Source organism: Sphaeramia orbicularis, chromosome 22 (assembly GCF_902148855.1).
Source record: "Sphaeramia orbicularis chromosome 22, fSphaOr1.1, whole genome shotgun sequence".
Lineage (NCBI taxonomy): Eukaryota > Metazoa > Chordata > Actinopteri > Kurtiformes > Apogonidae > Sphaeramia > Sphaeramia orbicularis.
In genome coordinates, this window is record NC_043978.1 from 14,925,871 (window position 1) to 14,942,420 (window position 16,550).

General features: G+C 36.7%; 1 protein-coding gene and 1 long non-coding RNA gene across 2 annotated transcripts; both read left to right on the forward strand.

Annotated features, from left to right (window-relative positions):
• Positions 1–1,209: 1,209 nt before the first annotated feature.
• LOC115413329 (uncharacterized) lies at positions 1,210–4,936 on the forward strand. The gene is made up of 3 exons (XR_003934450.1): positions 1,210–1,221; positions 2,499–2,503; positions 4,841–4,936. It is a non-coding gene; the product is annotated as an uncharacterized LOC115413329 (long non-coding RNA).
• An 8,120-nt stretch (positions 4,937–13,056) lies between these two features.
• Positions 13,057–16,137, forward strand: LOC115413216 (uncharacterized). Its single transcript, XM_030125951.1, has 8 exons — positions 13,057–13,076; positions 13,805–14,010; positions 14,093–14,192; positions 14,286–14,448; positions 14,544–14,650; positions 14,868–15,012; positions 15,415–15,541; positions 15,684–16,137. Exons 1-8 carry the CDS (start codon positions 13,057–13,059, stop codon positions 15,983–15,985), a joined length of 1,170 nt encoding a protein of 389 aa, XP_029981811.1. The 3' UTR covers positions 15,986–16,137.
• Positions 16,138–16,550: the final 413 nt, after the last annotated feature.

Genomic DNA, 16,550 nt, shown 5'->3' on the forward strand with positions numbered 1-16,550 from the left:
CATCCATTTTTTCAGAAAAAGGCTTTACCTTGAACATCAGGCTTACTGCGTTTATCCGACATGCCTGTGAAAGTAGCCGCCAGCGTCAGGGTTTAGGAATGCCACAAGGTCCAGGGGCAGGGGATCACTGACCTTCCACCCGCCTATCTTTGGCCATAGTCCTGATTAACGGAGGCAGCCTAAACCCCTTCACCTTCAGGGTTTGAACATGGTCTGGACAGACTTTTCTGGAATGTCTTTTTATCAGTGGCTGTAGTTCAAAGATGACGTGATGGATAATAAATCTAGTGTTGGGGGTCTAGTGTCAGTATTCGGTGGGTGATGGGGGTGACTTATGCAGATAGCTGAGTAGCATGGTTATGGTCGGGTTTGGAAGTGTTCTGTGTTTGTGCGTGTAAATACTTTACTATTTCATAAATGTGGATTAGCTCTCCTTCAGCTTTGGCATATATATATATATATATATATATATATATATATATATATATATATATATATATATATATATATGTGTATATATATATATATATATATATATATATATATATATATATATATATATATATATATCTTACCCTGGTTTTTGACCAATGTGTAGACAAAGAGATGCAGATATTGACAAGAACGACAGCATTTTCCCTCTATGATGAAGGAAATAATGCTGCGTTTCCAATACATGGAACCAGCTCGACTCAAATACCAGGTACTATTCCTGGAGACCGTTTCCATTACAGGATGGTACCAACTCTAGAGTACCTGGACGTCATAGCAGCCACTTACAACATAGCGTAACTTCCGTGTCATCTGCTCTGAGAGTTGCTGATGAACTCGCTTGTTGCATGTTGCCTCCTCAAGCTCACGCTGAATCTCTTCATCGGCCACCAAGGACAGAAATGTCTGAACCTCCTCGACCAACCATGGAGTTGTTTTGTGGGCTGTCATCATGGATTAGCCTTCTGATACTGTATGTTTACTTTAACTTACAAATCTTTTTTTTTTTTTTTTTTTTTTTTTAATGGGCCGCGCATTGATGCTGCAATGACACAGAGACAACTCTCTGACCAATCAATGGTCTGCAGTGTTTACACGTCACATTTTAGCATCTCTTCACCCATTTTGGAAGTACTAAACAAGTAGTACCAGCCACTAGATTCCAGGTTCTTTAACATAATGGAAATACAAAAAGGTCGAGTCGAGTCGAGCCAGTACCAGATAGTGATAGTATACTTGGAACTTATACAAGGACCTAATGCCATGTTTCCACTGTGTAGTACCAGTCAACTCGGCTCGGCCTTTTTGCATTTCCATTACGAAAAAGGACCTGGAATCTGGTACCAGGTACTAGTTTTTTGGTATCACCTCCGCCGAGGTTCCAAGCAATACTAAACTGTGACGTATAACACTGTAGACCACTGATTGGTCTGACAGTTTTCTCTGTGACCCGCCGTTTTCAAAAAACAGATGCGGAAGTGGACAGTAAATATAGCGGTACATTAATCCACATGATAACAGCCCAAAACTACACCTTGGTCGGTCGAGGGGATTCAGTCTTTGGTGGCCAGATGTAGACACTGATTACCTTGAGTAATTCAAACCAGATGTAGATTGTTATGAAGCAAGTTTTGGAGCACTTATTTTAAAAATAAATATTTACTGAGATAAAAGAGAAATTATATTTCAGGTAAAACACATTTTTATATTATTTTGCATTATATTTAATACAAAAATCTGTATGTAACATGGTCAAAAGGACACAAAAATGACGTGCTACTATTTTTTTGAGTATCTTTTTATTCTCTCACAGGTACATTTTGGGAATCAAACTAATTATTCAAGAAAGAGTGTTTCACAAAAATGACCGCTGTTGCAAAATCATTCACAATTTATATGTGTTTAACTGGGCAGGATCTGCATGTAATGCAAGTGGACACGATGGGTTACACACAAAATATGGAATGAGAGTGAGGACCACTAGGATCCACACATTTAACACAGTGTCTTCATTTATAGTCTGTATAAGACCATTTACAGCCATGTTTTCAGATCTAATGCACTGACACCTAGGCAGCTTTTACAGTCCCAATTTTGACCCTATTTTTGGCCCCAATATTTGGTTACAAATGTATTAATTATGAGATGGTTCAGAGCAAGAGTATAATTTTTTGCATTTATCTAAGGTCATCATTAGGTACATCCTGGGGGTAAAATGTCTACATTTCTTTTATTATTGGGTCTAAAAAGCTGGAAAAGTGCCAGATATCAAAATGAATCCAGTTTCATAGAAGCATCCAAACCTCACAACTGAACTACACATGCACATGTACGCAAAAGTATTTTTCTTTTTTTTAATTACAGTAAATGTGCTGTTAATACAGTCCTACACATTTAAATGGTTAAACCCATTCACCACTGAGAAGTTGTCTCAACCGTTTATAATCCATAACCAGTGAGACTGATAGCGTTTTATAGTACATATAAATCTTAAAAGATTTAGGCAGGATGTGTGGGAGCACTTTATTTGAACCGTCCACCTAGAGAGAGGAGTATTTATATTATTTCAACAGCATTTTAGTCGAGATTCAACAGTTCACAGATGAACGGTGACATACACTCTATGAATTTTCCACCCATTCATGCATAACACATGAGCAGAATCATGCATATTTTTTGTTGGAAATTACATGTTCAATATTAAATGTAAGCTGTTGAAATGATCTGTAAAGACCTTGTAAGGCAGACTATCCAAACAAAGTGGAATCGGACACTTAAATAAGAGAGAATTAAACCAATACTATTTATTATGTGCCATCTTTCCACACACACGTAAAATTATGGAGAATGATGCTTCAGTAAGCTGTGCTGTGGAGAAAAGGCCAAATATTATCATTATTTTTTATAATAATAATGGCCTTTTATTGCGACTTGACATTCGGATGTTGTTTATTGTGCCTTGCTTGTGGGCATTTCAGCCACAGCTGACAGGTGAAGGAAAACTTTTAATTTTCATATCCTCATTTTCCCATGCTAACACGGAGTTCCTCAATGAAGTATCATGTTTGTGGAGGGGAAGGCTGCGGCTGGGAAATTGCTATGCTGCCTCTCTCCATTTCCTCCACAATCACCGACAATAGAACAATATCCAATTATCTGCAGAGCAACGCCGCCTCTCTGCCAGCTGTACATTAGGTCTCAGTTTCTGGGAATGATTCCTAATATCTCGCTGGAACAGAAGGGCCTCCTCCACAGCTGGTGGGCTTAGCTTCCACCTTATGAAGCCAAGAAGAATGGGAAATACACTGGACCAATTCTGTCAATGAATCTCACCATCTATCCATCCATTTCCAGCCATCCATCACAATACACTCCTTCAGGCAACTGTATTTGCAGTTAATTTCCTTGAATAAAACTGGCTGTTACAGTACTTTACTGCCTATAATTAGTGCTACAGGGGAAATTTACTACAATGTTTAACAGTACAGATCGGTTCCTCATGGAAATGTGTGGATAATGTTTGTATCGAAGGCCCCCTTGATTTAAAAAAATACAGAAAATGAATATAAAGACATCACTGTTGTAGGTGGATGAATGTTTAATTGTGTTGTTTTCTGCATCTCAGCCACAACTGGCAAATCATGCACTAGTTCAGTGTTTTTCAACCTTGGGGTCGGGACGCCACGTGGAGTCGCCTGGAATTCAAATGGAGTCGCCTGAGATTTCAAGTAATTGATAAAAAAAAAAAAAAAAAAATAGAAACTTACTAATAAAAGATATATGGTGAGTTGAGAGAGACAATCCCAATCCATAAAAACAAGACAAACTGAAGCTGAAACTGAAGCACTGTGGTTCTGTTTATCTGTCAAATGTTCATTGTGGTCAGTTTCAGATGCTGCAGCTCTTTCATAATTCATAGTTTGAGTTCTTGTTTTTTCAGTATTAATTGTCAGCCTTGTAAATCCAAACTGGACTGACTGTACATATCCTGACCAAAGAAAATCAAATTCTCACTTTGTGCAGTAATCTACACCTGGCTTTTCTGCCTCCGTCCATAATAATATACATTATATAGACTAAATGTCATCTAAAATGAATGTTTATTTGCAACATAGTATAGCAAACTATTACATGATTATTACTAATTTTAGCAAAAAAAAAAAAAAAAAAAAAAAGTCTCCGTTTGGAATGTCTGGGGTCTCCAGAAATGTGTGATATTAAAATGGGGTCATGAGCCAAAAAAGGTTGGGAACCACTGGATTAAAGCCTCTACATCTGCTGTGTCCACTATTACCCAGTGTCCACAGGTTGGATGTCTAAAATTAACCTTTACTTGCAACATAATATAGCCAACTATTACATGATCAAAAATTAATACATTTTTGCAAAAAAAAAAAAAAAAAGTCTCCATTCTGAATGTTTGGGGTCACCAGAAATTTGTGATGTTAAAATGAGGTCACGAGCCAAAAAAGGTTGGGAACCACGGTACTGGTTTGTTGATTTGGGATGTAAAAATACATATTTATAGTTATCTATAAGATAATGAAGTTAATAATAGTAACAGAAATGTTAAAGTAGGATTGTGCTTTTTACAGTTTTGGAGACTACCAGTGAGATACATTTAGATTTTCAACCTCTAAACTCAAACTGGATTATCAGGAAAATATATGATCACAAAGCTGAAAATGGGCCTATTTTTCTGAATTCTGAGATAAATTCCCAACCTGGATTTAAGTAACTACTTCATATCTCTCCATTTGATAATCACTGCAGTGATTAATATGTTCCAGTTCTTTAACCCTTTAACTGTGTACCAGTGAGGAGCTTTTAAACAACCGTCAGTTTGTAGAGTGCATAAAGATTGGACTGTGTTTCAATGGAAAAAGGTTGTGTGGTCTGAGGAGTCCAGATTGGCCCTGTTCCAGAACGAGAAGAGAGATGGTAAAGTGATTACCCATCATGCCTGGCAGAGGTGTGCCAAAAAATCGATTCATATAAAAATTGTGATTCTCATTTACTGTGATTCAGAATCGATTTAAAAGGTCCCAGAATTGATTTAAAAAAATAAAACAAACCTGCCGGCAGTCTGCCTCTGTTCTGTACACAGGATGTCCTGACGTCATCACACAGCTGGTTCTGGAACACACACATGCACGGTAAGCACCAAAACAAAGAGGCAACTAATGGAGGAGGTAGGGTTAGCAGTCAGCGATTAGCAGCTAGCGTGATTAGCGGTTAGGGTTGGCGATTAGCAATTAGTGACTAGTGCATTGGCACGCCATCAAATTGGCGTTAAATAGTATACGAAAGGATGAAAATGCATACGTATAGCATGCCAAATGCAATAAACTGGCGTCACATACAAGACGATTTCATGAGCTCAGTCTGTCAGCTGCATCACCCAGAGTATAAGGACAGAGTGCAGAGTCAGCCACCAGCAACAAACCAACACACACTGCTGTGCCTCACCAAACTGCCTCCCAAGCATGGATAAATGTTTAAAACTGAATAAATGTGAAAAACACATTTTAATGTCTGCATTTGTCTTCCTGTCTTGCAAAGCAGACTGGAAGTAAATCATGAAGATCCTTTGCACACCTATAGATTGAAGCAGAAATCATTATGCATCAAATCGTTTTGAATCGAAAATCATTTTGAATCGAAAATCGATTTTGAATTGAATTGTAGCCCCAAAAATCAGAATCGAATTGAGGGATAGTAAAAGACTCCCACCCATCCTGCCTAGTGCCTACAGAACAGGCCTGTGGGGACGGTGTTTTAGTGATCTGGGGCTGATTCAGCTGGTCCGGTCTAGGGTCACAGAAATGAGTAAATAATATTCACGTTCAGTATAACTTACAGTGAATGAACAGGTCTGAATATTTGTGGATTTTTTTTTAATTTTATTTATCTAGACAGGGACAATGCACAATATACATTAACCTTAAACAGGACAGATGTACGTACGTATCAGGTTATAGCATTAGTGCTAATTCCCACCTGTAGTTCCTGGGTAGGCTGATGTTATTAAAAAAGCAGACATTAATAAATTTTCTTTGCTGATGACAGAGACATATTTGATCATGTATTTGTATGTTTGCATTAGGGTCCAAACACAGTAATGTCCTGTCAGAGAGCGAACTTTAATTGATTGCCATTCCAACAGTTATTTCAATATAAAGTAGCTCCTTGTTTTGGATAATCCCTTATGGTCCGACTAAAGCAAAAATGAATTTTAAAGTGAAAATGTGGGTCATTTAACAACACTAATCTATCAAATTGTCTCTAAAATGTCCCATCACAGAGATTTCGAATACCGTGTTTTGACCCATTACTGATATTTCTTTTTTTTATTATTTTAAATTATACATTTACGTAAACATGTACTTAAACATAAGGAACCACACAGACACAATACAAAAAAAAATTATACAACAAACCTACAAACCTATTAAACACAAAAAAGAGAAAAAAACAAAACAACAAAAAACAAGACAGATTATGTTATCAACTCCTCTTTACAATGCATTAGTAGTCGCTTTTCCATTGAACATCTGCGCAAAATTTTACCAATATTTACAAAATGTCAAAAAAACAGAAGTGCGTAATGTCAGTTTTTCAATTAAATCACATGTGCAATGATTTGTGTATTTATTGCGAGATGAAACGTGAAGTCATTCCATAAACATGACGGCAAACATAAATATCATGTTGATTTACAGATATATTCATTATTATTATATATTACCCCTCTATCTCATACTAAATTAAAAATGATTGGGTTTCTTGGTGTGTCCACACATACTGCGACATGTTTCCTCTTCTTCTTCGCTTGTTGTAACATCTGTCAACATCCATTTTTTTAATTCACCTGACTCTAGTTGCAAAAAAAGGTCTTTCCATTGCAGTTTTGCATGATATACCATTTGCGCTACGCTCAAAAAACCACCTCTTGCCAGCGCAAAAACTTTTAATCAAGAAATGACACTTTTGGAGAAATTGTCGTTTTTCCATTTGGTAAATTGTTGTGCCTAAGTTATATTTGCTCAATTTGAGGGTCAACAGAAAAGCAACTAGTGATATTTCATGGAATCACATAAGAAATGCCTTTTTTCCAGCTCATTTATTGATTTGAATTTGTCAGTAAAATTGGATCAATGTGACTTTACATTAAACTAAATGTGTGTAAAACAAATATACACTGTAAAAAAAAACAAAAAAAAAAACGGTATTATTCTGGCAGCAGGGGTGCCGAACAAAATACTGTAAAATAACGGAAAATAACCATCTCATAAAAATACGGTAATTTTCCATAATTAAAATATAGTTTTTTGCCCTAAATTTACATGAGATTTTGCATATTTTTTTTTACTTTTTAATGTTTAATAAAGAATATTTTCATGTATTAAAACAATCAAATTACCATAAATATATACATAAATAATTTTCAATGAGACTAAGTTGGGCAATCCACTGATAAAAACTGTATTTGGACAGTTTATCAGTGCTTATACATGTTATACATTCACGAAAATACATTTATTCAACAATTTTGTTGTGAAAACTCCTGTAATTACAGAAGATATTTGTCAATTAACAAACAAGTCTTGTTAAACTTACACAACAAATACTTCTTGAACGTTTAATTGTCAGTAATTTTATTTCATTTTATTATTTTTTTTACAGTATTAAACTTTAAATTAACAGTTTAATCTCATGAATAGAAAAGAAATATTTGTGAAATTATGATACATTTGCAAATGTATTTTAACTGTATTTTTCGGTGGAAAAAAAAATCTTTTAAAAAAATTGAAATGTTTTGGTTATTCACAGTTACAGTTTTTTCGTGTTATTTTACATGTGACATGTAAAATCACTGTCTGTTTTTGTAATTTCATTGATATTTTCCTGTATCTTAAAAATACAGGAAAAATCTGTGAAATAAACAGTGAAAATTCTGTTAAATTACAGATTTTCTTTACAGTGTGCTGTAAATCTCAGACTATTTGCGTAGGTTATTAACCATATATATATATTTTATAATATTGTTAAATCTAATCCTTTATGACCAAATCCAGGCTAATGTCAGCTCTTCAGTTCCAGGATGTTTCCAGTATGCTTCCATGTATCCGACCGAACACTTGAGGACGTTCACTGAGCTGGAGTTTCCTTGTTCCTTGTGTAATTTCCTAGACAAGTGCTCTTAGGTAAATTCGAAGCGAGGCGGTGGCGGCGGTGGTGTTCTGAGCGAATTGTCTCTGTGCTCATTTCCAGCTGTGAAGAGAGGCGGGGGGGGGGGCTTGGGGGGGTTTCCTACTGTACTTCAGAGGGTCAGAGAAGCAGTGGGGTTGTGAGGATATTTCATCTCATACTGATGTTAGATGTCTATGCTGCACTCATACATAATGTAACAACCCTTTTTTTTTGCCTATTCTGCACATCCGCAATCACAAAACACTACTGTATGTGTGTGTGTGTGTGTGTGTGTGTGTGTGTGTGTGTGCAAGCATCAGTGAAACCATCCCAGCGCTGGAGCATCAACAGTCAGATTCTCGGATCACATATGCATATTTAACACAGACACAATAACTACGCCATGTTCAATCAACGATGAGTTTATTTGGGATAAACTCAACATTTCACTGGCAGATATTAGTTCATGTCATTTTGTCATTTTACAGAATACACAGAGCGATGGAGCAGAAATGTTTTTTTTTCCTCGCTGGCATCTCTATATGAAACTAATTCCACAAAGGATTGTCTTTGTGCTTTTTCTTACCTCTGCCTCTTGACATAACGTTAATATAATGCTAACCCTTGGGTTCTGATCTGAGATAATATAGTTATTATTGAGCACTGATTGGAAGTCATATATGGACGTTCATTTGGGTGCATGACCTTTGACCTTGAAGGGTTAAACTCATGTAGCTTCTTTGGGAAAATGCCTACAAAGTGTGTTCACAGTTTTGAGTGATTTCAATTTTTGAATTTTTGAAGTATTTAAAATTTTCCTTTACCTGTAATGGGCCATATTTTAATGGTTTATACCATGGAAATGGTTACAGATATCAGTATAGTTATTATTAAGGACTGATAGGCAGTCATATACGGACTTTCATTTGGGTCCATGACCTTTGACCTTTAGTGACCTTGAAGGGTCAAAGTCAAGGTCACCAATGTCTAGATTTCAACAATTTTCGCCGGAACTACCGGTCAAATTCATTTCACAATTTTGACGTAGCTCCTTGACACAATGTCTACAAAGTATGTTCCCAGTTTTGAGAGATTTCGATTTTTTAAATTTTTGAAATATAAAAAATGTGCCTTTACTTATAATGGGCCAAATTTTAATGGCCTATAACAGAAATGGTTACATATATCAATATAGTTGTTATTATTGATCACTAACAGGAAGTCATATATGGACTTTCATTTGGGTCCATGACCTTCGACCTTTAGTGACATTGAAGGGTCAAACTCAAGGTCACCAATGTCTAGATTTAACAATATTCTCCAAAACTACTGGCCGGATTCATTTCAAATATTTCATGTATCTTCCTTGGACATTGTCTACAAAATATGTTCACAGTCTTGAGAGATTTAGATTTTTGATGAATTTTTGAAATATCAAAAAATTACCTTTACATATAATGAGCCAGATTTTAATGGCTTATAACATAGAAATGGTTAGAGATATGAGTATAGTTATTAATGAGCACTGATAGGAAATCATATACAGACTTTCATTTGGGTCCATGACCTTTGACCTTGAGTTTGACCCGTCACTAATGTCTAGATTTTAACAATATTCTTCAAAACTCCTGGTCAGATTCATTTCAAAATTTTCATGTAGCTCCTTGAAACAATGTCTGCAAAGTGTGTTCACAGTTTTGAGAGCTTTCGATTTTTGATGAATTTTTCAAATATAAAAAATGTGCCTTTATTTATAATGGGCCAAATTTTAATGGCTTATAACATAGAAATGATTAGAGAAATCAATATAGCTACTATTGAACATAGATAGGAAATCATATATGGACTTTCATTTGGGTCCATGACCTTTGACCTTGAGTAACCTTAAAGCAGGGGTATCCAAACTTTTTTTAAAGAGGGCCAGATCTGATAATGTGGAGATTGCCAGGGGCCAGTGGTCCCTTTGGACGTTTTTTAAACAGTAAAAATTACATATAAAAGCGCTGTTCTACAACAATTTTATTTTCATTGTCACAATATCATTTTTTTAAATGACAATGTAACCAAATCTAAGCCAATCAGGTGTGAACAAATTAAAAAAAAATAAATAAATAAAAAAAAACATTTCTGCCTTCCTTTCACATCTGGAGTCAGATAACATAGAACAAACTGTGTGGAGTATCTTAAACGTCCAAGAAGTTGATAAAAATCTTAACCCCACATTCATTTTAAACATGACTTATATGAGTAATCATTACTCATATATTACTCAGTAATGCAAAGTCTATTAACATTTAAGATGAAAACATATGACTCTTACTCTTGTCTTTCACTAAATCATTCAGAAAGTAATATTTGTGTCACATCTACAAGTACATAACACCAGCAGTTAGAGGCAACTAACCTGGCAACTCGGTAGCCTGCCTTGGTGGTGAATTCATTGAACTCCCAGGTTCACATGAAGAGTCACTGTTGAGTTTAAAGCAGCTTGAATTTGCTTCACTTTTTCAGAACGCTCACTCCCTGCTAGCTTGTCGTGTGCGTTAGCATGTTTTGTCTGCTAGTGTCTCTTTACATTGAATTCCTATCGAATTATATTTGTGCCAGTTTCTTGAGCGAGCAATGATAGATTCTGAGCACACAATTAGAGATTTTGAGCACATAAAAATATATTTTGCGAGCACATCAATTATATTTCAAAAAGAAATTATGCTTGAGCAAACAAAAATTGATATTGTGCTCCATAAATGCGTTTGCATGTCAGTTTTACTCATAATGTTCTCTCACAAATTCTTTCCATGGCCACAAACAGAGCGCTGCGCTCACTCACTTTCCCCTTCCCTCTCTCGCTCAACCTCCCTCTCCCTGCGCGCTCAGGTTGTCGCGTCCGCACGCTCAACTTGACACACACGTTACAATTGTGCCACAAAACCAACCAATCGGAGAGCTTGCGGAAGTACACTCTGATTGGCTGTTTGCTCTTCAATTAGCTCGCTAGTTACATTTACCCGAAAAAAAAGCGCTCGATGAGACAGACACGGACCGGAAGAGGAGGAATTGAGTCTACACAAACTTCGGTCAGTATTTATTATTATTATTATGATTATTGTCTCATGTCATACCACTACTTTGGTTAGTTTTTGTACAATAGTGCCGTAACATTAGGGCTGCGTTGTCTGGGTTTACATTATATCTGTTTACTTTCAGACGTTAGCTATTGCGTGACTGACAAATACTTTTCTCTGTCTTGGGCACCATTAGATAATGTCAGGTGAACAACAACAACCACATGTAAGTAGTTTGTGTTGCCTTTGTTTTAAACAGTGTGTTACAAACATGTGGAAAGTTCAGTTTATGCGTTAGTTTGTAACCATTGTAAGTTTGCGAACTAGCCATTAGCCATTTTGGTATGTGTTTTGATGATGACGCCTTTGACTAGTCTACCCCTTTTATCAGTTTCAGATAAAATTCATTTAGCTAGCTGGCAAAATAGCCAGCTAAACTGGCAGCTAACAACCATTAGCTGTGATTTTAAGGCCAGTTGCCGGTCTCATGTCTAATTACTTTGAACAGGAAACATGTTAGCGGTACATCCTGAATTGATTTAGGGTCATGGTACAGTTGAGTCAGCAGCCAGAAACCTAGTGTCTATCCTACTCGACACTTTGGCCCCAAACGGCTCAACAAGGCCCACAAGGCAGGAGACAGAGCAGGCCGCCCCAGCCCCTAGAAATGTAACTGTGCAGCAAGAAATGACAAGGTTTGTTGTTCAAGCCACACAATGTCATTCTCATTTGCACTGGCAAAAAAAAAAAAAAAATTCTTGTCAGATCCAAGTCATTACTACTAAGATGTGTAAATTCAAATGTGCATTTTGAATCACACTCAGACAGCAGTTTGGTTTGTGATTACATTGGGAAAACATATATACATGTTAGTTACAATTTTAATGCAACACTTACTAAACTCACATTTATATTTTAATCCACAGATCTTTTCCAGGATATTTTAAGTCAGGCTTTAATCGTGGTAAAAAGAGGTGTTTGGCTGCCACCAAACATCTTCTGAAGAAAACCAGTAAGACAGTTGCTCTCAATTTTTATCTGCTGCCAAAAAATACGTCCCACACACCGTTGCCAGTAGAGGAGCTTGAACTCCTTCAGGCGGGCATGGGGAGACAAATGGTGAGCCTCCCTGAAGATGGTGACCACACAGAGGTACAGCTGTCAATCCAGTTATTTAACTTATCATTAAAGCTAGTTATTGTACTTTATCTTAAGTTGTGTGCACTGTCACCTCTGTCTCTCTCTCACTCTCACTCAAAGATCTCAAGGCTCCTGGCTGACACATTTCAAAAAATGGAGGGTCTGTATGGAGGATGGCTTCTGCATAAGGCTACAGGTTTGTAAGATAAACATTGTTTCACATTTTCATATTTACTGATTATCATATCCCACTTTCCCATTTTGGCATCTGTAAACCCTTATGGTGCATTGATTACTTGCTGTAAGCAGTAAAGATGTCTGACTGACAAAATGTTTTGGTTTTTTTTCTTACAAATGGATGATTTTTAAACTTTTGTTTTATTTCTTTTTATCAATTAAGGTGGGAGTGGTCGACGAAAACTCACTGTCATTCCACCAGAGGCAGAGGGATATACTACCAAAGCTCTGCAAGCTGTGTCAGCGGGCGGCAAAGCCATTTTTTACATAGTACCGCTTCAAGAGACATTGGACACTTCTCCTCTTCCTCCTGACTCACAGCACTTCTCAAAAATGCCAAAGAAGACATGTTACCAGTGTAATGAACTGATGCCTTTGCACATGCTTGCGGTGCACATTAAGACATGCAAGGGGAAACTGTTTGATAATGATGATGATGGTGATGATGAGGTGAGGGCAAATAGTTTTTTTGTTTTTTAACTTTTTTAAAAATTTATAATTAGATTGAATTTACTGCTCTGTAAATTTGCAGTCATCTGATGGCGTATGTATTGTGGAGAACAAGTGTAAGGTAAATATAGCATATAATCAAAATCCTAGATCATTTTGGTTTGCTTTGCACCAGCTGTTTTTTTTTTTTTTTTTTTTTTTTTTATAATTAAAAAACCTTTTTTTTTTTCAAATTTCAGGTGATTTGTCCAATTTGCACCAAAGCATTCCCAGATGATGAGATCACGGTCCATGCTAGTCTATGTGGAGAGAGGTAATCTGCTTTGTCCTGCTGTTTGTATAATAAACATTTTTCATAGATGAATGTCTGTATTTGGTCTGAATGACCTGAACAATGTCTATGTATACTGTATGTACAGTGTTTAGTGTTTGAGACTATTGTTTCCTGTACAGCTTTGACTGTACAGTGACTTCTGCACCAAATGACAATAGTCCAAGTACAGCTGCTCAAACTCCAGTATCCAAACCAAAAAGGTATGCTGTATTAAGATGTCTTTGCATGTTTATTTTTAATAGTGCATAAATGTTTTGCACCGTCATTTACACAGTCAACATGTTCTCAGTTACACAAGAGCTAGCAATCACATACTTTCAAATTATTTTGGTGTATATAAATTTTGTTTGGGTATTTGGGACGATCTCAATATTTCTTCTGTTGTCTTCCTAAGTGTGGAGGATGTACTGCTCTTCCTTACACACCAAATTGACACCACAACAGAATTTAAACTGTGTGTGGACAGAGAAGACCTTCTTGACAGGGGCATTCTCCAATGGAAAAGGAAGAAAACTGCATCTCCTGCAAGTGCTCTGAAGGTGGTCTATATAGGAGAGGCAGGCATTGATACAGGAGCACTTAGAAAAGAGTTTCTGACTGGTAAGTTGCTCATGTAACTGTTTTGTTATATGAAACAAAAACAATAAATCATCTAAAGCTGTGTATTGCTTTTTTGCCAAAGAAATGATTTCAGGTATAGAAAACCGATTCTTCGAAGGAGCTGGGAACCAGGGTAAAAATCCCAAGTACTCTTTGTCAGACCTTGATAATGAGAATTTCAGGTAGGTAATTTTTTTTTTTTTTTTTTACAAATTTGTGTATGTGATCTTTCTGTTTTTCTTTTTATAATGAGACTTTGTCTACCTTGCTCACAGAACTATTGGCGAAATAATGGCAGTCAGCCTTGCACAAGGTGGCCCACCTCCTGCTTTTTTGAAAGAGTGGTGCTACAACTTCCTCTGCACAGGAGAGATTGACTTTCACTCTCTGTCTAAGGAGGATGTGGCTGATCTAGAATCCTGTCTACTCATCAGCAGAGTGAGTGCTCTTTGGCATTGTCAAATATTAATTATTTCTCCAATGTGTTAATAACTATTGTATTATTTGTTGCATCTCTACATTGCACATTTCAGGTCGAAAATTCCACAGATGTCCAGTCTCTGATGATGTATGCTGATGAAATTGTCAGCTGTGGATACACAAGCCAGATCAAACTGGACAGCAAGGAAAGCATAATTCGGTAAGTGTTTTTAAAACCAATAACATTTCGTTTGAATTTTAAGTAATTTTGACAACACCTTAACACATTTCTCACAGTAATACATACAAATTGATATATGTATTGATGTATGAAGAAAATAAACAAAAGCAAAAATATTATCAATTTAAACATTTTTCATTGGAAAAAAAACTTCTCAAACCAGTATTGATTTTGTCTTTCCTGTGCTTTTCTTCAGAGCAATTATCCTACATTCTACAACAAGATTGATTCCAATGCTACAGCAACTGAGAAAGGGCATGGGACTGTATGGCCTGGTGGACCAGATGGCCTCAAACCCTGCAGCTTGCCACTCCTTGTTTGTTCCTGGGAAGATTACCAAAGTAAAAATTTTAACTGCCACTTATTTTGTTCTTGCATACACTATTGTTGTTCTGTATTGCAATCTCTATTTTGTATGTCATTAATAGTCTGAGTGTGCAGCATGGTGGTGCAGTGATTAGCACTGTCGCCTCACAGCAAGAAGGTTCCAGGTTTAAATTGACCGTAGGTGTGACTATGAGAGCCAATGGTTGTCTGTCTATATGTGTTGGCCCTGCCATGGATTGGTGACCCGTCCAGGGTGAACCCCACCTCTCGCCCGAAAGCCGCTGGGATAGGCTCCTGCCCCCGCCCACAAGCCTTAACAGGAATTAGCGGAAGAAAATGGATGGATGAATGGATGAATAGTCTGAGTTTGTACACTTTAAGATGTTAAGCCAAATCTGAATTCACTCTCTTTATAGCCTGATGCTGATTTCATAATGATGAACTGCCAGCCACATTACAGTGAAAGGGGGTCATCTAAGGAAAGAGCTGAGAGGAAGATTATCAACTTCCTCCAAGATTTCTTAGAAGAGCTTGAAATGCCAGGTATGATGTACTGTATAGTATACACATAACATCATTTAATGTACCAAACACATAAATGTTATTGGATTTTATTTTATTTTTTTTTCTAAACTGAGTTTAAACTGTTTCTTAAAGTCATGTTATTTAAAAAAAATAATCACAGATGGGGAGACAGACAGTGCAGCTGATGACACAGAACCTCTTGCAGTGCCACATGTGCTCCAGTGGATGACAGGGCAATCCCACATCCCCATCCTGCCTGGTGAAAAGAGACATTTCAAAATAACATGCAACTTTGACCATGAATGCAGGGAAAGGCTTGGAGACCACTTGGTTTGCTACCCAACAGTGAGTGCATGCACGCAGACTGTGACTTTTCCAATACAGCATCTTAGCACTTACACTGAGTTTAGAAGAATCATGAGTGAAGCAGTGCAATATGGTGGTGGATTCCACAGAGTTTAACAGTTCTAGCTTTACTCAAACAAAAAGTTATTAATATGCCAATGGCTGTTTGTTTTTGTTATTCATTTATTTGTTCATTTTTTCCCAATACTTCATACAGGATTTTTAATGTGCACTTGTTGGAAAACCTCTTGAATGTCTGTAAAACAAAGTTCCAGTTATGTTTTTACTCATGTTGTAATGTCAGACACCTTGTGCAAGAACTGCATGTATAAGTCACAACCATGTGACTGAGAATGTCCCAGAGGATCAACAGTTCTCTGAAGTTCCTCCAGGGCTTCATCATCCAGTGGGCATTCCATTTCAGGAACCACAACTGCTCCATTAGAGCCCTCTTGCAGTATGACACTCTCCCAGTCGATGTCTGGGTCTTGAAGTTCCTACAGATCCAGAAAACACAAAACAAAAGCAATGAGTCAAGACTGAAAATATTGTACTGCTGTGTGTATTGTTTATGAAAATAAACTGTTCCATAAAAGTGTATCTATGTATAAGTTTATCTACTTTACATAAATTAAAAATTACTGGTTAATGAACTGTTGCCAAGGATTTTACACATGTCATG

Excerpts from the sequence above, each read along its gene's own strand:
- LOC115413216 (XM_030125951.1), top strand. The coding sequence starts at position 13,057 with ATGATGATGGTGATGATGAG. Across the intron at positions 14,193-14,285 it reads CTTGATAATGAGAATTTCAG|AACTATTGGCGAAATAATGG; the intron begins GTAGGTAATTTT and ends CCTTGCTCACAG. Across the intron at positions 15,013-15,414 it reads TTCCTGGGAAGATTACCAAA|CCTGATGCTGATTTCATAAT; the intron begins GTAAAAATTTTA and ends CTCTCTTTATAG.